Source organism: Archocentrus centrarchus, assembly GCF_007364275.1.
Source record: "Archocentrus centrarchus isolate MPI-CPG fArcCen1 chromosome 18 unlocalized genomic scaffold, fArcCen1 scaffold_23_ctg1, whole genome shotgun sequence".
NCBI classification, from domain to species: domain Eukaryota; kingdom Metazoa; phylum Chordata; class Actinopteri; order Cichliformes; family Cichlidae; genus Archocentrus; species Archocentrus centrarchus.
The window spans coordinates 7375874-7399539 of NW_022060145.1; the positions used below are offsets into that span (position 1 = coordinate 7375874).

The window sequence follows — 23666 nt, forward strand, 5'->3', positions numbered from 1 at the left end:
CTAGAGCTTCCTTTGAGCCTGATTTTCCAAATAAGCCTCCTGGCACCTGCATTGGGTAGATATTGCTTAAGTAATCCAATAATGGAAAACAAAATGCTCAGCACTACGGGTCTAATAGAGCACACGCTGCTGTGTAGAAGGGGATAATTCTGAAATTCACCTTCCTGTGTTGCTTTCTAAAGGATTCAGGCTACTGAACTCTGAGTCAACCTTAAAATTGTTTTAAAACATGGCAAGCATCTTTAAGATTGTCCAGACTGGAAGAGTTCTCCTCAAATGAGAACGCATCCCAAATTTATGTCTGGGGCCATACTTCTTCTGAAATTTCCCCTTCTGTCCCAAAGCCTTAGATAAGCTGATATGAGAAAATCTTAAGTGGCAAGGGATGGCTGCTTTCTACTTTAGGTTTGCAAATGCATCTGTGAAGGACCTGCATGTCAGATCTAATCCTTTTGTATCTAGCAAAGAGCCCGAGGGTTCATGTTTGCCATGGAAGCCCATGATTCATTTATCTCAAATGAAGATCCATTTGTGTGTTCAATATTCCAAGATCTGAGAGTGGCCCCTCTCATTTTGGATTTATATCTGCATGTGTGTGTAGGATGTATGTGCCAAAGCCTCATGTCAAGCATTAATGAATCACCTTGGAGGTTTGAGGTAAAGAAAATCACACGAGGAACGTCAGAAAATCCAAAAAAGAAAACATATTTTTGCAATTGTTCCTTTATTATGGATTTTGTGCAGTAAAAGCAGCTTCTTAGAATCCTGGCTTGGCTGAGGAAAATACGCTTCAGTCTAGTTTATTAGTTGATGCAACAGGTACCGAGCATGCTAATGAATATTACTGTGAATGTGCCACAGTTGGCTCAAAACGCTAATTTCAATTTGCTGTAATAGAGTTTTAGGAGGAACATTCCCACTCTGACACAAAGTGGCATTAAGTCTCTCCTGCTTGGTGCCTCTAAAAGGTAGTTCAGTAATTTGCTGAACAAATACAGTCTCTTTGAGAAAACTGCTAAAACCCCAGGGCAGACAACGAGGGACCATCGACTATCCACTAAAATTTTATTTTCCCATTGTGGCCTAAAGCAATGAAAAACGAATTGGTTGTGAAATACTATCCAGTGTGTTCTTTAAAACTCCTGTGATGATGAATGTTGGAACGAAATATGGGAGGAGGAAGGCGAAGGCGCAGAAAGCTCTTTTAACCCAAGGTTCAGGGCAGTCTGTCTCGGTGAAAAATAGCTTCTGCTCCCCCTTTGCCCCGCACTGATTGTTTCTTCCATAAATCCCCTTTGAGATTGTGTAATTAATTGAATGCTGCTTATTTGTCATTAAAAACCCTCACCTAATGCCTGAAATTATGAGGAAACCATTGTAGAGTCGATCTATTAATCATATGCCCCCCCAAGAAAACCTTCACAGATGACCAATCTCAGCCGTTCTTCATTCTGAGTGACTTTGGAGAACTAGTTGCAAAAGTCAAGATTTTTCTTTCATTCTGTTCAAAATAATCTTAGTTAATCTACATGCTGGGCCTTACTGCAGCCCTCAGATCCTGTATTACCTGAAATAAGTCGTTTTAGCTCGCCCCAGCGGATCATCTGCCTCCATTTCACCCTATCCCGAGCATCCTCTTCTGCCACACCAACCATCTGTATGTCCTTCACTATATCCATGATTCTTCTCTGTGGTCTTCCAGTTTTCCTCCTGCTTGGCAGCCCCTTACTCAACATCCTTTGTCCAGCAGATCCACTGTCCCTCCTCTGCACATGCCCAAACCATCTCAGCCTTGCCCCTCTAACCGAAATGCTCAGCCTAAGTTTTTCTTAGAATATTCTTGTTACGGCCTCAAAAACACCACGGGAAGGTTTACACTGACATCAAGTGAGGTCCACAGAAAACAGTTTGGGGATTTTTTTTTTTTTTGCTAGAATATGAAAGCAGTGAGGAAAAAAAATAAGATTAAAAAAAAAAAAAAGCTTTAAACTGACCCAGCATAATGTTCCTCCAAGCCTGCCTTCCCCATACACATTTTTTTTTTTATGGCCACTGCAACTGGGGCAGATTGGATCAGCCAAGCAGAGGGCATGCAACAGAGATGTACGCCACTTCTGGCAAGGCGACCCAACTCTCCGTAGGCCCAATGTCATTCATAAACATGACGGATTAGCTGTGATATTCCTCCATTTACAACATAAGTGAAGGGAGTGGGAGGAAGAGAATGAAAGCAGAGAGGGAGTGTTAGTGTCGGATGCCCCTTAGGGGTAGTGCTAAAATGGATGGGTAAAGAGGGAGATGAAAAGGAGAGATGAAGCAGGAAGGGCGGAGAGGGGGCCTTTCTCTACAGGCCTGGCTGGGCAAGCAGCAAGACAGGCAGGAAGCCAAGCACAAAGCTCCATTTACACTCAGATGCCCCCCCCTTCCCCCCCCCTTCTTTTTGCTTTACAGACTACATGTCAGCTCAGCCAGATGTACTATTCTGAGTAAAGATCACCTAGGGGCAAGGTAGAGAGGGCGGTTTCTTTCAAAACCTGCTCTACCTACAATCAAGTCTTTCTTTCAGGCAGCCACTGTCTTTTGCATTCACCCTTTTTTACCGGTTTCATCAGACCTGATCCAAGTTCATCCAAGACTTTAAATGTGCTTCATGTTAAGGACGCTCTCGATCTGTCTTTGTGTGTCTCCCGCCTTCGTTCCCTTCATTCCCTTCTGTCCGTCTCCCGCCCTCTTCAGGATTGTTACCCTGAGCAATGATTCCATTTATTCAGAAAACAGTGTCCCATTTATTTAGTTGGGGAAAGAAAAAAAGGATGAAAAAAAAGAAAAAAATTATTCTTGTCATCTTGTCTTCCATCCACAATTTTATTTCAGTTATTATTAGTAATCAGCAGAGGAGGGAGCAAACAATTTAGTCCCTCTCAACATCATGAGATGCACCTTATGAAGCCTCTTCTTCTTTTTTTCCTTTATTATTATTTTGTTTAGTTTTTTCTTAACAGTCCATCAACCCTCATTTGATCCTCTTGAGTGCATTAAGCATTCACAAATAAAGAGGATGTGGAAGGGAATATATAAACAACCACGCACTACCTTCTCCTTAGAGACGCCTCCATTCTCACCAACGCTCCCGTCACTTTGAAGCACAGACATCTGTTCTGCTTTTATGTTTCGGGCTTATTCATTGTATATTTAGCCTCTTGCCGCCCACTTGGGATAACTATATGATGTTTGAAATTTCAAAGTTTAATAAAGTATAAATGTGCATCCACATTTATCATAAAAGTAGGTTGATTCAGTTGTTTTATCTGTTCAGGGGCAGCTGAAAAAGGCCAAGGCCAGAAGCTGGAGCCGGCGGGGGCTCAGGAGAGCATCAGCGACTAGGTGAATTTTCTTACCAGGCAGGAAAAAAAGACAGAAGGCAAAACTGTGAGACACTGAGTTGCTTCATTAACCTTCATGTACCATACATTGAGAAGCAGGTGGGTTAGTTTGATCCAAGAGGCATTTCTAATATCTTGGCACAAGCAAGTCTTCAGAAGTCTGTGTGCGAGTGTTCAATATTATGCGTCTATTGAGGTGTGTATTTCTTTACTAGCAAAATGGCATCCCATCCACAAAATTGTCAGAACTTTAATCACTTTTAGCATTTTTTTTTTTTTTGCACGACAGTGGCGGATATCTTTAAGGGTCACAGCTTGGTATCAGCAGACTCAGACGAACACTCTGGGAGACATATAAAGGGAGTGGTATAAATGTCTGAGGCCGACTTTTATACAAGTTCACTTGCTTCGGAGAAAGGAAAAACCTAGCACCAGCCATTTCAATAATTTATATATCTAAAAGCTTACTACTAGGAGAGGAGGGTATAGAGATTATTCATGCTTGCTAACATCCTGCGGAGAGGACCTCTTGGCTCTCAAAGAGCCCTAATGGAAAATGGGGTTGTATCAGGCTTTTCAAATTTAGCAGACAGGCATTCTCCTCCAAAAGTGACTGTGGGAGACGGTGGGTGTCACAGCAGGCAGGTTCTGACATCATTTTATCATGGATATTGCTATATTGCTAGAAGTTTTGAGATTTGACAGGCGGGCTTAAAGTTGACGAAGCATGCAATGAGAAAATCTACGGTTTTATCCCCCTTTGCCTTGAATTAGTCACTGCACCCATTCTTAATATAACATATGTATAAGGGAAAAAATAGCACAAAATTAATTCTTGCTGCATCACTTTTCACCAAAGTTGTTTGGTTGTAATTAGCAAGCAACCTTCCACGGCTTGAGAAGTTTCTCAAGATCATTAGATGCATTTAGGATGACCCCGCAGTACCAATTAATCTGGCAGAAAATTACTTTTGAGTGCAGCTAAGATCAAAGCTGCTAACATTAGCACCCCTCGACTACCTGGCTTAGACTCACACACTCCTCATTTCATGACCTTGTGTCCCTCCTAGTCTAGCCAAAGGAATATTCCTTCTTAAATATATGTTGTGCTCTGCCTTATAGTGCAGAGCATAACACAGGAAGATGGCCGTTGGGCAACTTGTGTATTTGAGGTCGTGGAGAAGACTCTTGTTTTTCCCAGTGCGCATCACAAGTAGCAGCAAGAAGCGGCAGCCACTGTGCAAAGCATGCTGACTGGGGTACTTACGTTACTGCAGACAGCTATAAAGTGTTTCCTAGGGTTTCATTATGACAGTTATTGCATTTAAAAGCTAGCCTACGAGTCATGCTAGAATTAATTGCCTGAAAAACGGAGGTTTCTCACAGGTAATACCATGACGCAATGTGCACAAACACTGACTGTGGTTTATCGCGCTAAAATAGGAGATGGTGAAAATCCATGAATGAATATCTGATCTTATGATCAACATAAATGTTTAGAGACTATAGCAGATGTTAGCATGTTAACAGGCTGAACTAAGGTGGTGCACATCCTAGACATAACGCCGTCTCAACCAACATGTCCGCCAATCCAAACGACATTATCAGTCATTTGTGTAGACCCTGAAATACGATCCATACAAGCGTTCCAAAATGAGCGCTCCTACATGTGGCTTCGCGTGCCATGTGTTTTAATCCCAGGCTGTTCCAGTCGGCATGCCAAAGTATCCGCGGGCAAGATCCTAAAGTGCTTGTATGTATGAGGAATGTCGTATAAAGCGCTTTTGAGTAGTAAAGCACTATATAAGAACCACTATGTATTTATTGTTTTAACTTTTCCAGTTGCATATAATGCCATTTCATCCTCACACTTTTCAGAAATCTGAGAAAATATTTACATATTTTTTCAGAAACCCAAACATGTTACTCACACACCCTTTCGTTTACGACTGCTAGAGGTCGCTTAATTTGATTTTTTTGTAGATATTGCTTGTAAAATGTGCTTGCAAAAACGACCTATGAGGTCATTTTTTTGAAGGAGGGCAGGCTCTTCTAAACAGGCTGCCAGCTGCTAGTTTGCATTATGCTCAGTGTTCAAGCTGAACCGTACAAACCTCTACTGAAGAATATTGGCATGATTGCCAACTCCCAGACTTCTGACTTGTGAGACACGCTTTTCTCTTCCTTATATTGTTCTTGTGATGCCCAAACAAATCTCACATCAAATAAGAGAAGACTCAAAGCCAGTGCTTTATGAAAAAGGTTCACTTAAACAGCTTTTTTAGCATATACCTCCCAGCCGTACACATAATTTCAACCCCCAAAATTCAGAGATGTGTCTGAAATGCAAGAAAGAATTTGGTACCCTAACTCATTGTCATTGGCCATGTCATAAACCGCAAAGATACTGGTCTAATGTATGATCAGAAGTAGAAAATAATTAGGCTTAAAACTGGAGTTGGACTAGGTCTCCCTGTTAGTTTTATTCCAATATGAAACAGCAGATTGTACTGGATTCTTACTTATGCTGCAAGGAAGAACATCTTATTGAAGTGAATTAGTGAAAAAGAACCGGGTATTAAAGGCTGGCATTTGATGTGGTGCCATTAGAATACCTTACATGCATATTACACTCAAAGTCAGACCAATTTGATAAAGTTTGGGGACCCTGTTTGAACTATTTGGAGCCTGATGGATCTAACATCTTGCCCCAGGGACTTTTTTGAAAAGGTCCTGATAACAAAGGGCTGATTGTACATTATTATTAAAAATTTGGGGGCTGTAAGAAACTGAGCTGATGTGTTTTGTCTGTGGTTTGCTTGTCTCAGAAGTGCTTGTGGACCTTTGTTGTCATTATGCAAGTATAACAAAATTTGTTATACTGACTTCACATAATGCCTAACACTTAAATAAGACAAATACGGACACATAAAAATGTATCAAGTATATATACATATTTTATAAAATACTGGACTTACATCATTAAAAAGGACAACAGGAGTGCAGATGAATTTGCAGTAGTATAGTATTGGACAGGATGTAAAATGATTGCAGGTTCAGAAGATAATAAAATGTATATAAATATATGTATGTATTAGAATGGTTATAACCAATAAGATTGGACGTAAGAATATTGCACATATGGACTGAACTTGAGTAATTTTTATGTCTAGTTTGGTTTGCATTTTATTCAATGTTTCAGCTGTCACACAGAGGCCATTCTCAGTTTCAGGATGGAAATTCAGCACAAAAAGTGAAAAAATATTGCTAAATGATTACCACCACAGTAAGATTTGTACACAGAGCCTTTACACTATATCATACATGTTAGTAAAAAAAAAAAAAAAAAAAAAACATGACACAGCTGAATACATTTAGTTTTAATAAGCTGCTTAAATAGAAAAATTACAAAATTTAATTTATTATATAGATATGTGCACGTCTTGGATTTAGCCTTATGAGAACTACTGTTTCAGTGACTAACCTTTCTTCACGGTGCTCTTTTAATGTACTTCGATATTATGTGAGGAAACTATTTGCAAGGTAAAATCAATCGTGACCCTATTATAGGCCAGTGCTGTGAGGCCACAGTGGATGACAGCAGCATCTACGGCCAGGAAGGGGGAAAAAAAAAAACCCACAAAAACTTGCATACCTCATTTGTTGGAATCGATAATTATTAATCTTGTGCGACTGTGTTTAGTTTTATTAAAATAAATACAAAGTCACAACATGTGCAGCATTATCTATCATGGTCGGAGCGCAGTCCAAGAACCTCTAAGGCACCAGCAGATGTTTTGTGACGTACTACATAGACTATAAAGTCTAACATCCATCTTGCAAGCAGCACTTTTGTTTTAAATCATGCTGCATATGATACAGATAATGATTGGCTCTCATGATTAACCACACAATAAGTTATAGAGGGGTGTGGGGGATTTTTTTTATTTTTTTTTTTTTCCTGAGAAGATCAATTTCGGTGAGGACAGTCAACTCCATCTTTTTAATTACAATAATGAATAACTTGTCATTATGTGCTCCATTTTTGTGACGTATGGCGGAGTGAGAAGTTGAGAAGCACCATCAAGGCCAAATCTCAAGCAATGGGGAGATTTTATGAAACATCTAATGATGATAATCGACTGCCTGTGACGGTTCCAGCATGCTGAGGTGAGAGAGAGAAAAGCTGTTTCTGAGACAAATATGCCGCAGCTATAATGACTAGTTATGCACCATGTAAAACCCTGGTAGCCTCTGAAATTCCAGAGACAACGACAACAACAACAAAAAAAAAGTTTAACAATCCTAAATATTGTACAAGGATAAATCTGCACTGATTGTGTAAACTGCGTTTGAATAAGTTAGTTTAATACTTAAAAACTCTTACAATGAGTCAGCATGTCATCCCAGCTCCATTTGTTAGAGGGAAAGTGTATTTTCCTGACAAAATTGAGTGCTTCCATGCGGCAGCTCAGGTCTTGCCTTCTATAGAGCTCCCGCCAGTAAACCAGAGAATTGCATGGTAGCTGCTGCTCCCCCTCCTCTCCTTACTTTTGCAAGCCACTGATCACAAACACAGTAATTTTACAATGGTCACTTGCTTTCTACCAACTGCTACACTTACTCTGCTGAGACAGCTGACACAGCATTTATCTTCCTAAGCAATTTGAGCATGCAGACCGGTTTTTGTTCATCTTGCACTCTGTGCTTGTTAGAGGTGGCGCAAGAGCATACAAATGAAAAAAAAAATGGCATTTAGGTGTAAGTACTGTATTAAGGTACATTTTAATCCTTATCATAACTCCAAATTAGCTTATTTTTTTTTGCTTTGAAGGCACGTCCACACACACAGTTTATGTTGACCCACATGTTGTGGATATCACCACACAAGCGCAGTGCAGAATATCAATTAGGCAGCTATTGGTGTCTTTTATTGAGAGTACAGACTATTTTCCTCATAACAATGACAAAGATCCCAGCATATATATATTCTATGAATAATCACTGATCATGTAGCTGCGCTTTCATTGCATGTGGAAAGATCCGTCTCAGCTACACGGCACTGCACCATTCCATACAAATGGAAATGATGCATTCTATTTTTCCGTCACAGGAGAGCGGCTTCCCATTTTCCGCTCCCACTGTCAAGTTGTGCACAGCTGCATAAGTTTGCCTGCTTGTGTGTGGGGCACAGGAAATGGTTGTTGACAGCATAATGGGAGTATGAGGATGAAATACAAATCCTTAATCATGCCTGAATCATGAACTGCAGCACTCAAATGTACACATCATTCTGTGGGAAGTACTGCTAGCAAAGTGTCTCGACACCGCGTGGTGTTCTGTCTGTCTTTTCAGGTATTTTTCGTGTTTACTTATGGTTAACTGTCTAAGGATATATATACTTGTTTTAGACGCCTCACCGTGAATACACACACATTCATGAATGAGATTAAATACCATTTCACTGAAATCGTATTCTGGCCATGACACCCAAAATGTGCAGCTCCTTCATTTTTCAATCCCTTCATGTCATTCTCAATTACCAAGCAGATAAAGACGACCTTAATTCAAAGACATGAGTTGCGTATGAGTCGGGTCATCTCATAGTTAATCAAAAGGCAGAGTGCAAAAAAAAAAAAAAAAAAAAGTGCAATAAGAAAAGCCATACCTCATGCCGGGGCCTCGCGGATTTGACTTGGAACATCATTACGTTTCAGAGTTCGCCTTTCATGCAAATCGCTTTTCTAAAGCTTGGAAGTTCATTACTAATGGCGGTTCCCATCAAGTTGGAGGCCCATTGGAATACTAATATCCCCTGGTATTTGTCACCTCAAGTCCCCTCTTCTCATAACACAGCAATTACAAGAATGTGCTTTTCCTTCATGGAATTAGGCATCGCCCCCTGTGGCGAGCTTCCCACAACAGATGCTTTGCAGTCGTTTCCACAGACCATTGGAGCCTAAATGAACTAAACGAACAGTCACTTTATATGTATTAGGCCTGGTGCAGTAGCACTTATCTTTATTTGCTTATTTATCTCTCCAACCCTGCATCACACACTTGCGTGTAACTTCAGTATTTCTCCAGTGAAACGGCCAAAGGAGAAGAGAATTCTTTGTTTTTTGGGGGGTTTTTTTGCTCATCTTGGTGACAGACGAGTGTAAAAAAAAAAAAAAAAAAAGAAGCATAGCATTTTTTTCAAGCTGAAGTTTATGTCATGTGGAATGAACCAGCAGTGTCATGTTCATCGTACTGTACTAAGTACTTTTGGAAGTAGGAAGCTTTTGGGGCTTCTAAATAATATATAAAACATGCTTGAGGTAACGGTAAGTTGTTTATATAGTACTACGCTCTTACAGTGCAGTATGTCGGCACATTTCCATCTTGCAGAGAGTCCAAATCAGCTTATCTTTGGTTTTTGAGTAACGTCTACAACTTGAACACGTGCATAGTCTACTATATATTTATATTTTGGTATAACCCACAATAACAATAAAGGAAAATGACCTGATATTCAACACACTTACATCAAGCTGTGACTATTATGTCTCCAATTACTACTACTGTTGATATTGATTATTATTTTATTTTATTTATTATTAGTCTTATAAAGGCATCACTACCAGTGCTGAGAACTGTCAGACAGGAGATGCCAAGCAAATCCTCAAACTCAGTATAGATAAAATTCCTGTTATTCCACAGTGGTGCTAATATACTGAAGTGAAATGAACATATATTTATATTAAAAAGAAATTCCAGGTTATCAGCCAAATGCTTCACAAAGCCAATATTTTATATCCACAGCAGGCAATGTGAGAGAGCACAACTTTATATTTGCACCAAAGCTGAGCAAGAAAAAGCTTGCCCCCGTTTTTCAATTTTTTTTTCAGCCGTGATAGGCCTCTACTCACCTTCAATACATTGATGGGAAAGGAGAGCGAGCAGAAGAGCAAAATGGAAATGGTAATAAACATGCTAATGCTAGGCCGTGGAGCCGGGAAGAGCAGCTTCTACCCATCCCTCAGCTATCTATTTGTGTGTGTGTGTGTGTGTGTGTGTGCGTGCATGTGGAGGGAAAATACAGAGATAGAGACAGAGCGAGAGTGAAAGGGAAGAGGAAATGCACAATATTGCATGTGAGTGAGAGCACGCACACACGCACGCGTGCCACATACACACCCTCACTTTGTGCTCCAGAGTAAACAGGAGAAAGCTGCATTTGAACGTGCCACCTTTCTCTTTCAATCGGCCTCTGGAGACAGTGCAAAGGGCCTTTTGTTGGCTCACTGGTGAGATAAGACGCAAGGGGAGGGAGGGCTGGGGGCTTCAGAGACTCGCAGAGCCAGCTTTTTTTCTATAGGATGGAAGCACCCCTCTCAATAGGAACTCATTTGCCATGTTGTGTAATTGTGGCACATAATGGAGCGCACCTCATTCAAGCAGCCCAAGGCTTTTTTTTTTTTTTTTCTTTTCTAAAGCCATTTTCTCCATTCACAGTCAAACAAGTCATGTTTTAGAGAGATATTACGCAGCCTTTTGAGCTCGGGGCCACCACATATTTGCCTTTGAATGGGATGTTATGTGTAATCAAGATAAAATTTTGCTCACTGCTTATTATAAAAGAGGCACTGTCATCCAACTTGATATTTATTTGTCATCTGACTTTTATTCTCACTGCTCACTGAAAGTAAACAAAGTGGCCGACCTTTCCTGCCTGGATTGCTACACATGTTTGTGTAGAGGAGTGCGGGGTATTAACGGCCACCGGTCCGCTAGAAGACGCTGACATTGAGTCAGCCTGCCACTGCAACACCGCTCTAAACAATATATGCTTGTTAATCACATGAGAATGCCCTGCTTTGTTTTCTGCACGGTCAAATGAATATCAAAGCTGAAGTGCAGAGATGAAAAATGACTGATTTGAAAATTATTGCTGAGCTTTTCCATTAAACCACTGGAGGCTAGGAATAGATGGCTATTTGCATAATTTAACTGGCATCTTAATTATTGTGTCAGAAATCTGTATGCAAATGACTTAAGTCACTTAGAAACGGAAACTTAGTTGACTAAATGGCTAATGGACTAAATCTTATCAAGTTAGAATACACAACGTGAGTGTAACCAGAGTTTGAAATTGCGTTTGACGGTGCAGAGTGACAGTGAAAAGCAAAGAAGAAGCAGGCAGGAAAGACATAAAACAGATAAAAGCAAGCTTACCTGGGTTAGTTGGAAGAAAGGAGTATGTTAGTGGTGCACGAGTGTGTGTGTAAGAAGGGGGGGGGGTTCTTTTCTTTTTGGGCTCTTGAGAGGGACCTACCACGTAAAACAGTGAGTCTGGTGGTAGCGCTCGTCTCTCCAACACTGTTGGAGGCGACGCATTCGTATATGGCTTCGTCTCGGGGCGTGCGCAACGGCTGAATTCTCAGCACTGAACCAGAGCCGTCGTCGAACTCAATCACCTGCAGGTGCGAGAGACAGGATATGTTAAAGGAGATTTTTTTGTTCACAATGGGTGAGGGACCTTCTGCAGGAAACAAAAAAAAAAGTACAACAAAAAGAAAAGGAAACAACACTGTTGAGGACATTTGGCTAACAACACTGATGGTGACTGACACAATGTGCTTTCTATGACAGAAACGAAAGCTGCTTGCCTACCGTACGCTGAACCCTAGTGATTTATGTTCTGGTGAATGTTGCACTTTGTTGTTATGTAGCATAGCATCTATGCAGTGTCCTTTTACCATGGGTAACACGTAGGTGCGAAACATATTTGATTTCAACAAAAGCTAGCATGTTCACTGTGGCTATGCACGGAGTCCACTCGTCATGTGTTCAGTTTTGGCTTCTTCTGGCAAGTTAGTCGATTTGATGTCTAGTTAAGCTTTGTGCAAGAACTCGTAAAATAATCAATGGAGCCGACTAACTTTAAGAATGGGGAATTTTATCTTTGGTCAGACAATTTTTTTGCTCGGGCACTGGGTTGTAGAAAATTTAAACTTGAATATGTCCCACTCTTAAAGTTAACATTCTATCATTTGAAGAAAATGCATCACACTGAATTGTGTCAATGGGACAGAAACAAGCACAAACAGTTAAAGGTGGCTTGGTAAACGGTTACGGACAGTTGTACCATGAGGTGAGGTAGTGGTACAAAAGACAGGATCGACTGCTTTGGACGAACGACACATAAAATGCTGACAAACAGGTGTGTTTTTTTTTTTTTTGTAGCTTATTCAGCTATTTTTTTTTTTTTTTGCATGCTACATGTTGTATACTCACTGATTTTAGAAAGATCTGTCATAACTCAATCTCTTTTAAGCATAGAGGTAGATTTCAATAAAAATAGGCCTGAGAGCTCTGCTGCACACACGCAAACACACACACACACACACACGCACGCACACACAAACACACAGGCCTACGCACATTTTTAAAATTCACAATACATCTGAGCATATGTTAGTTAACAATACACTTCAACATTTCATTGGCCAAGCTGCAGCGGTGTTGGCATTCAAGCTGTCAGCAGGTGATGGCAGGAACAGCCTCTTTTCTTAGTCAAAGCCAAAGAGCAAATTAAAAAGGAAGTTGTGAGACTTCCAAAGGAAATGGGTTTTTGTTAGAAGATGAAGCGGCAGTGCATGATTGAATCGGTGTGGAATGGCGGCTGCCAGCAAGTCCTGTGAGGCAATGAAGGAATGAAAACTAGTGTGTTAGCATTCAGCGCAACGTGAGATGCAAATGCAATGAACTCTGATAAGATTAGATTTCTGTGGGTATGAGATGCAAAGAAGAGGTGGGAAGAGGTCTCCAAGCTCCCTTAAGCCATCCTGCTGTGCAGTAGCAAGCAAATATGGCATCTAGGGCGCGGGGGGGTGGGGTGACACCATGATAGTCCCAAGTACTGACACAGAAATTAATAGAAATCTTATCAGTGTTCTGCGATGTGTTGTTTCTCATGGGTGTTGAGCCCCAGCGCAGATTAAAGCTGACCAGAAATCAAAGCTTCAGCCAAAATAAGGAGGGTACGACATGCATGTAGATAAAGATGCCACAAAGCAAAAGGATTTTTTCGAAGTGAAAGCGCTACTTCCCCCTTTTCACTTTGCATGAAGCTGGCAAATGTGGCGTGATGCTAATGGAGGTATCTGGGTCACACCACAAGTTGTTTGGTTTTTTTTTTTTTTTCCCCCCTTCTATCCAATTGCTCTTTCCTTGTCTTTTATTCAATTACAAATTTGTCCCCAGATCTTTTGTGTACTTGCTCATTAAACCTCATGCATGTTTAAAAGCCTGGCCAGCATGATTATTAGAGCCTGCTAATGCGTGGTGGCAAGTCAGGGCAAAAGCAAGCGAGGGAGGCTTGGCGGAATGGATTATGTGCGAGCAGAGCCAAAAGCAGTGCTGAAGCATTCCCATTTTGTCGAGCATTTTACATCAGAACAATAGACCTAATACCTCAAATCTCTGGTTGCTGACTTTCTTCCCCTTCTTGTTCCACACAATCTTCGGCCGTGGATCTCCTGTAGCTTGGCAGATGAAGGATGCTACACCTCCTTGCACGCCTGTTTGGTCATTGGGGGTTCTTAAAAACTTTGGTGGTGCTGAAAGGAGAGAGAGAGGGAGAAAAACAATTTTAAAAAAATGTGAGCATGCTAAGCATCGAAGAATGAGCAATTAATCTCTTATCAAGCCACACACGCTAGAAAATAAAGTTGCGGATTTCGGCATGTGGCTTTTAAGAAGATTGACTTTGGAAGTCAAGACAAGAGCTTATGGAGACTTTATTGTGCAAGTGGAAACAGATCAGCTGCTGAGATCAGGAGTAAAAGGACAGAGGTGTTGGGAGCAGAATGTATAAAACATTTTCCTGACCCTGGAAGGATTTTGCGAAATCTCCATTGAAGGATGACTGACTTGAGACTTAGGGTGGATTTTGTTGTGATGAAAAAAAGGAAAAATAAAAAAAAAAAAAAAAGGAGGAAGAAGGCTTATAAAAATGATTTTCCACTTGGTGTCTCATTTGTTCTAAAAATCTGGATTTAATTGCCAGTTATTTAGACATAAAGCCTTTCAGTAGTGTCAAGGCAGAAACAGAAAAAGACCACCTCTCATTTCTCTGCCTGTAAACTGTGCTATTGTGATCGCTCTGTGATACTGTCACATAATGAATGGTTGGAAATGCAAGCTAGAGGCATGGAGCTACTCCTGTGGTGAGTCTGTTGTTCACAATAAGGCTTTCAAACGAGGCTGCAGAGTCATTCACTTCTGTTTTCTTAATTCTTCGCTTTGTGAAGGGGTAGTTATTAGGTCACTGAATTGTAACTATTTGCTAACTGAACCTACACTCTAATCATCACTACTTGTTCATAAATTTGCCTTGTGTAACAGTTTGGTTGTCTCTCATCAGGTCCTTTATGAGCTCTTCTCCATGAATTCATTTCCCTTTTTTGTAGTAACACAGACCAACATTTCCCTTTTCTTTTTAGAAAAAAAAGGGAGGCTTATAAATCCATTTAGTTGCAGACACTGCGACATAAACCTGATAAGCGCCTTGAAATTCTTTGATTGCCATTCTTTTGCTCTTAATTGGTCCTTTAATTTGGCGCAACAAGTCAAGTGTAAAGGAAATGAGGATAAAAATGCAAAAAATGCAAGGGAGTGGAGGTGGGGAGAACAGAGGAGTGGAACAGTGTGTGCTTTCTGTGGTCATGGTAGGGACGTTTTCGATCTCGGATGCGGTTTTTACGGCGCCGTGCGCTAGTTTTTGCTTCGGTTTGCACAACAATGAGACCCCAAACGTTATTCCCGCAGTGTGCATTTTTAGAATTACTGTAAAACCGTTCCGCCAGTGTAAGTCAGGCTTTGTCAGCCATTACAGCAAATCTCAATCCACATTCACTCGCAACAATTCATTCCTGTCTTGCCAACCCCCCCCCCCCCCCCCCCCCCCCCCCCCCCCCCGCCCCCCTCCAGGCTAATCAGCTTCTGCTCACAAGCTGACGTTTCTTTTACAATCGCACAAAAATCAAAACGCATGAAAGTGACTGGTTATCAAAGGGACCTGGCTTCCCCTGATGAGATTTTGATTGATTTACATTCCAGCTTTATCATGATCAAGGCTCTTATAATTTCAGTAGCAATAATGTCAGAGCTAAGTCAGACCCCCGCCGCCAGTGTTTTCCTCTGAAGCTAGAGTGCCGGCTTCAGTGGGAGGCGCAGCTCCATCTGTCCCCCTGCAGAGCAACTGTTTGCCTTTTATCAATCACTTCAGAAGGCCATTAGAGGCCACACAGCTGCAGTAATGCCAACCATCTGAATCACCTCATCTGTGTGTGTGAGATTGTGCTTATTCGCGTGTCTGCCTGTGCACAGACTGATTTCCCCTCTCAGCCTGTACTGCCCAGCAGCAGTGTCGGTGACGGCACTGCGAGTGTGGGACAAATTAGCTTGCGGGATTCGTGGAGAGGTGACATAAGATATGCGAGTGGCAATCAAAAGGGTGAACAGATAAACGGGCAAGCAGCTGGGCTTCCACTGGGCCGGAGAGTCTGCGAAATCGCCTGATCGCCCCTCACGCTCACGCACACACCCTTCTCAGAATTTTTCTCTCGTGCACCTGCTGACAGATCAGACAGGTGGGTAGCAGAGTTGACACTGTGTAATTTGTACTTGGCCTAAAGCACCATTATATCTGCATTTGCACCTTATCTCATTGACTTGGCTGGGGTGTGGTGCACACTGGCATGCAGCCAAGAGGGCGCTGATGGGTAATTGATATGCTATTGGGGCTGTTTTCGCTCCCAGGCCATCCATTATGGCTCGGTGCGTCTCCCTATGCTGCCTGTAATAGACTTCTACGACATGTACGGGAGATCAGCGCTGGAGGTGAGGGGAAGAGGGTCGGGGAAGGGGGGAGAGTCATCGCACAATGGGGAGTGATTGAGGCGTGACATGGAGGTAATGGTGTTTTCACAGACATGGCCGCTGATATCGCCATCATACCCCCATTTTAGATCTGCAGCTGACAAACATCCATTTTGGTAGACTCCTCGTATGGCTTCATGTAGACAGAGGCTGATTGAAACCTCGGCTCTGTCCGAACAATACCACGGCTATAACCTTGGCAGCAAGTAAAGGCATGGTCTCTGAGCAAACTGCGTGCAAATTTCACACAGCACAAAGAAACCTACCAAAGATTTTTGTCAGCGACTGTGTCAGGAAACGACAACATCTATTACAGTATAAAAGCTCACAAAAAAGAAAGCAGGACGCTTTCTCACCTGTTTGCCTGTAAGTCATGCTCGTTTACACACACGCAAAAAAAGATTAACTTTTCAACACGAAGCTAAAATTAAAGAGGCTACTTTTACCTCTGCTGCATGTACACACCTCCTCTGAGAGGTAACCACAATCTACATAAATTAATGCCATGGCTAGGCACCTGGTAATCCCATGCTAAGCTGTCACCGGCAAAACAAATGAGAAGTGTCACAAGCTAAAAGGCTTGTGACATGGGCCTGTGCCTGCCTTCCCTTGAGGTCATTATGTAACCTATCCCATACATAGCCACAGGAAAAGACGAAGCATCCCACAGCTCCATTTTTCATGGCTCAGTGTTGTGTTAATAATTTGATGTTTGAGTGAGAACCTCGATTGTTCTTCAGAACATCCATGTCCACAGGGCTGAGGGGGCAGACCATTCCACGACTTTAAATATCTGTTTTTAATGTCAGGACTGAGATGAAAATTGGAAGCCTTAAACAATGTGGGTAGAGGATAAAATATACAACCGTTTCTGCTGCTGCACACTACCCTTACCATTTTGCCCTTTGTGAGGTCTTAAAATGTTAAAACTGCTTTTTTAAACCATTAATTGGTTGATTATACAAAAAAAAAAAAAAAAAAAAAAAGGAACCACCAGGAGTTAAATTTGAGTTCTATGGTTACCACAAATGCACCAGCAGTGACAAAATATTACCTACTTTTGAATCAAACACAATGTAGAGATGTTAAAGAGTAAGCTTGTGATTGATGCCTTTTGGTAGGCTGTATATAAACTTAATAAATCTGCATCGTGCTGTTGAATAGTATCCAAGTTTAGGGTAAATACCCCATTCAACTGACTGTTAATACAAATGAGATAAATTTTATATTTCTTTTCTTCCAGCTTACTCCTGATTACGAAGAATAAATAATGTGACTGTGTTAAAGATACAGTGCATAAACTGTCACTGATGCCAGTAGATTGCAGACTGAAGTCAACCGAGTTCTGTTTTCTTACCCCTCCCAATTCAAATGCATAATCCTAGCTGCAGTAGCCACTGTAGGACAAACAAAACTGTCTGTGCTTCATCTGTAGTGAGTGTAAGCTGTCAGTCCACTGTTTACCTCAGTTGTCAGTATGTCAGGTGTCCACCTCTATTTACTCTGGAAGAGGCTGTAAAACTTTGTGAAAGGAGCCTGATACGAGTCGATGAGTCAGCGAAGCTCACTTCTGTCTGATGGCAGCGACACTGAGGTGAATTGTTGAGGATATCCTGAACTTTTTTGTCGGTAAGCGCTGCTGTTTTCGCTGCTATTAGCCTCTGTTAGCTGCTGTTAACTGGCGTTAGTGAAACTGTCTATGAAGTGGATCAAACACTGTTGGACTGGGACACTTGGCGAATAAACTCTCAAACTTTGATTGCGAGACTGCAATCAAACTGTTTATCAGAGGGAAAGCGTACATAAAACATGATTAGGCGGAATGATGATGTCCGTCTCGGCCACTGTATTCAAGATGGCGGTGCAACGTTGCGGCTTCCATAAATTGGGGCCCGCTCCTATGTGTTTTTAATTAATTCATTCTAAGTTTATGAGAATGCATCAGTTTGCTGGAAGACATAATTACACACTAATCAACGTACATTTATGAATACAATATTTTTTTCTATTAAAGAAACTAAAAAAAACAACTGACTGTACCTTTAATTAAAAGTCAAATTATGACATAACAGAAGGGGAAGCATTTCAAGGAACACTGTTAGTAACTTGGAATTGCATAAATAACCTTGTACCTTCAGGTATTTGTTGGTCTGATTTGAATTTTTTAAAAGACGTTTCTGCTGTGCGTACCTGCTACAGGGCAGATATAAGAGGAATCGACTGTAAAACTGAGGACAGGGGTTAATAACATCGATTTTTTTTTTTTTAATCATCCTAGTGGAGTTCAGAGGAACTTGCAGATCTGCATTCATAACAAGCCTGTTTGATATTGGCTTAACTCAGAGTCAAACACACAAAGAGATCCGAGTCTGCGTTTCCTTCACAATGGCCAAAATATTTCCAGCTATCAGGATTCGCCATAGACTTAAGTTTGATCTGCCAAGCCATTAAAGAGCATGAATCAAATAGTGGAAAGAAGAACATTAATAAACCGACTTTTAGCTGAAACCTCTATTGGGCACAGACACCAGTCCAAAACGGCTCGGTTTTCACAATTATACTGACTGACATATTCAATTTCATTTGCATGAAAGGGGCCATTTCCTCTCTGAATCTTTAACTTGCAGGGTGAGGTGGGGTTGTGGAGGGCGATAATTAATCCTAACACATTGGGTGGCAGTCTGCAAATACCCTACTCCATTTTGGACGTACGCATGGAAGAAAGGGACATTTAAAGATGTCATTAACCTCATTCGACACATTTAAGCCCCAGCATATCAGTTTTGCGATATTGATGAATTGTCACAAAGGCAGCAAGCAACACAAATTAGACTGAAAAGGGGTGGCTAATGTCAGGAGAGGGTAAAAGTGACACATGTGGTATATATATGCCTCGGACATTTGACTTAATTATGACTTATAATCCTTTGAGTATTGTGTAAGTCAAACAGCAGCAGTAGCTTTGTTATAATAGTTGGGGGAGGTACAGAGTGATGGGCTCGTTGGTGACTGTAGTTCAGTTGTGCATCTGTTGTGCATAAACCACAACCTCTCTATCGATTAATTAACTGCCTGTACAGAGTTCAGAAACATCTGACCTCACACCAAAGCGAAAACAGAATGTCTTAATGCAGATGCACAATAACAGAGACAAACAATGCAAAGGGTGGGTGGGTGGGTGGGGGTGAGGGGGACCAAGATAAACCACACATGCTAATCAATGGAACAAACAAAAGCAGAAATCGTTTTCTTTGGGTACTTCACAGCTTTCTATCTGCAGCATTATGATAAAAATGTATCTTTTATAATGCAGAGGAAACAAACTCCACATTGTGTGTGCTCACAAAGGATCTCGGCAGAAAAAAAAAAGAAGAAGAAGAAAGAATTGGAGCCTAATTAGAACTGTTGGCTGATTTGCACTGCATGCTCATCGGTAATCTTGCCTTAAATGGAATCTGAAATTCTTATTGCAATTAGTGATTACTTGAGAAGGGATATGGCCCCTGAATGATTGTTAATTACTGGATCAGGAATAGTACATTAATTCACTGCAGAGGTTTTAATGCAGTGCAATGATGGGGACCCACTCTTCCATCAATATTGTGCTGCTTGTCACATATAATGAAGTTCATAATACAAGCCTTCTCCCACACTGCCCCCCCCCCCAAGCCCTCTCCACTGCTTAAATGTGCTCTCTAAGCAAAATTTCAAACAGTCATTATGTAAAACTAATCCAATAGAATATACAAAAATGCAGCCTAATGACACATTAATATAGAGACTGCATATAGATACCAGAACTCCAGGTCCAATTTGTGATAGGGTCATGGTCTCTTATCTGGCTCACAAACTAAAGAGAGGCTGATATGAATAAATAAATGTATATCACTGCACAGAACGCGGTTTTAAAGCCAGAATAAAAACTGTAGTATGCATAATAATATACAACTACCCTTGCCAAATACTCAACCCAGTGACTAATGCTGCAAAAAAACATATTCCAATGGGACTTTCTTAACCCCAGTCGGTGTGTATTACTCATGCTCAGTGGCGCTCCTATGGAAGGTCTGAGATTCTGGCTATAACTCTGCTGGAGTAAGGGCACTTGTGCACTCACAACAGCAACAGCTTCAAAAAGAATGGGTAATGCTCTTGTCCCACATTCAATGCACTGATAGATTCTCTGACAAGGGGGGCACAAGCATAAGCTATCATGTGCATGTACACATGTGAACAGATGCATGTGCACAGACGCACACTTGAATAGTTTGCATTAGAATATTCTTGATGGATGGCGGAAGCGCTGCAAATGGGAGACTGATGTTAATAAATTGACTGATGTGGGGACAACAGAAAATTGTGGAGGGGTCCATTAAATAAGTATAAAAGGTTATATATTGAAGAGTGGCAAGTTTGGATGAGATGGAAGCTGAAAGGGTCCCTGTTCAATTATCAGTGTGGATTCATAAAGGCAAAAACCTCTCAGTTCTGGAAAGACAGCTGCACTGGCGATGTTGCCTCTTCTGAGGTACATTACGATGTTTGCAGAGGAAAACTCGTACCCGCTCTGTCTCTTCCTGTGCTTATCTTTCTACCAGACACGCACACGAAAAACAAGCCACCGCCATCTCCCAAGGGGCACATTAGCAAGGCAGAGGGATCCAGTTTGTCACTTAATAAAACGGCCCACTCAAACAGATGGCTTTGTTCAAACGGCCCCCCCCCCCAATGCTTTAAAGCCTGGGACCGAATCGCTGCTGAGGCAAAAATCAGACACAGGAATGCCCACCTCCCTTTGCAGTGGAAACCAAACAGAAGGAAACATATAAATATTGAATTGCACCGCTGTTGGTGCGAGACCATCCGCCTGTGAGAAAAATAAATAAATAGAAAAAGGCTGAAGAAGAGGTGGGGGCTTGGGATGTGTGTGTGTATGTGTGTGTGTGTGTGTGTGGAAAACACTCGAGTCCCCTGTTGGAAATTCCGAACATCTGGGCTGAGGTTGTCAAACGCCACTGCAAAATAATACAGAGGCTTCACTTTCAATAAGACTTCATTTTCATCTGTGCTCATTCATTATTTGTTCATTTGTGTGTGGATACACAAATCTAGGGCCAATTGGTGTGTGACCATTTGAGAAGAAAACAGTCAAGCAAGAAGTATGAAATTTGTTTGTCTTGTTTGTTTTTCCCTCTAACGTCTGGGGGGGGGGGAGAGAGAAAAGAAAAGAACATAGATAAGCAATTCTAATTGTGCAGGCTTACTCTGTTTGGTAGTCAGCGCAGTCTATTTGCAAAAAGTTAATTATCTGATAGGATAGGCAGTGGCAGCCACTAACACAGAAAGCCATTCGTTCATTCTGTTATCCACTAGGCAATGGAACGATTCATTAAATGGCAGTGCTGCACCAAAATGGCCAGTAGTTATCATGCTGAGGCTGCACAGACTTGAAAAGATGTTTAAAAAAAAAAAAATGGCAAAAGTGATAAACAGTCTTTGACCGTGTCAGATTATTGTCAATATACTGACACGTGTGATAGTAAGAGAACATGTTTATGTAATCCTGACGCTTCTAACACATGCACGATGAGCATGATAAGAAAATATCATCAGACTCCAATCTCCAAAGCTGCTGGCTTTCCACTACGTACAGCAGACATCAAAAGACATACACAGGAAATCAAATATCCACCATGTTGAACTGGCTCTAATCGAGAGAGAATTTCACTATTCTTGGGCCTGTCCTCTTTCTTTAAAGCATAAACTTCACATAATTGTCTTGCCCTCAACCACAGAGCGGAAAAGCTTGCCTCATATTTGTCTCCGTAGGAGCGGAGATGGATTATGGCGCAAATCATTTCCACGGATTCAACATTGTATATTTAAACAGACTCTAATTTTATGGATAAGCAGTGCCAAGCCATTTCCGATGGATGCCAGTTGTCGGGCCATAAGAAGTGACACATTCCCCTGCACTATGTTTTCTCAGGCGCCTTACAGGCAAACTAGCCCGTGCTCCAGCAATCCTGCATGATGACAACTGGCTTCTTTTCAGCAGCTCAGCTATCCTGCAATTGCTCCTAAGTTCAGCAAACCAGGTTACACCAACAGCAAGCTTTGTAGGAAGAATAAACAGACCTTTTCTACTCATTTCCTTACATCCTCTGTACACTCAACCATCACATTCTGCTAGTTTCCGCATTCTCATTAAAATAAAATACAATTCCTTACATTGAAAAAATCCAAATGAACTTGTCTGAACACTGTTCTCTGCAACCACTTGTATTAATGGCTATCCTCAGACCAAAAACCTATTACTGGGACAAAGAATATGAAGGGGAGGTACCACAAACAGTCACTCAAGGACCAAAGTGACCTTTCACAGGCCACTAATTTTATGCAGCAGTGAAGGAATAGTATTGCATATAAAAGAGAGGAAGAAAAATGGCAGTAAGAGAAATGGTTCTGAGGTGAAAATCACCTTTTCCTTTATGAAGCCAACAATGAGTATGATCTGTCAGAGTCCAGTAGCATAAAAACATGCTGTCAGTGTCGTGACCCTCCTAGGAAACCATGGCAACTTTATTTATACATGTAAAACATTTCATAAACAAGCATATGCTTTATACAGAGCAGAGGAACATAAGGAACAAGCATCAGTGAGTAGTGAAGCATTAAAAATACGTTTAAATTAGACAAAGTGCAACTTTAGTCTTGCAAGCAGGTGAGTCTTCAAGTAAGATGTAAAAGTATTGTCCCCATTCTGGTATCTTCAGGTAGTTTGCTCTTCATGTGAGCAGAGTGGAAACTTAAGGTATCATCATGCGTCGTGTTTATGGAACTTAAGGAACCTTCAGTAAACCAGAGCCAGACGGCTTGAGATGTCCAGAAAGTTTGCATCCTATAAGATCGCACCAGCACTGTGGTGCAGAAGCCAGCACTGTCTGGTTCCTATTCAGCCTTGGTGCCTTTTGAGGACCAGTCTACATTTTGACAGGTTTGGGTAATTGGGGTCATTTTATTGGAAGAAGAAAATCACAGCGGACAAAATCTGTTGGCCGCCTTTGCCAATCCTGTTGATAGCACCTCCCAAAGCCGCTCACATGTGAGCGGCTTTGGGAGGTGCTCACATCAGCTCCCAAAGCCGCTCACATCAGCTGTTCACCAATTTTGGGCCCAGGAGTTTTTTTTTGTTTGTTTGTTTTGTTTTGTTTTACTATCACACCAGTCCCAGTTTTGGTCCTGGCATCTGTCTAAATCTAAGGAAATGATTGTACTATTGATGGAAAGGAGATATGACATGCATTTCTGGGCTGAAACAAACCCAAAAATCTGAACACAGATTTGGAAACCTTG

The 23666-nt window shown here is 41.3% G+C and overlaps 1 protein-coding gene across 4 annotated transcripts in view; it reads right to left on the minus strand.

The window, feature by feature from the left end:
* Window positions 1-23666, minus strand: part of LOC115775209 (receptor-type tyrosine-protein phosphatase delta) — a 139032-nt gene that overhangs the window by 59250 nt on the left and 56116 nt on the right. For all 4 annotated transcript variants that reach the window (XM_030722765.1, XM_030722766.1, XM_030722764.1 and 1 more), the window contains 2 exons: window positions 13842-13987; window positions 11701-11842 (listed from right to left, as the gene is read on the minus strand). In XM_030722765.1, the coding sequence (XP_030578625.1) occupies window positions 11701-11842; window positions 13842-13987 (288 nt within the window). The remainder of the gene's footprint in view (window positions 1-11700; window positions 11843-13841; window positions 13988-23666) is intronic.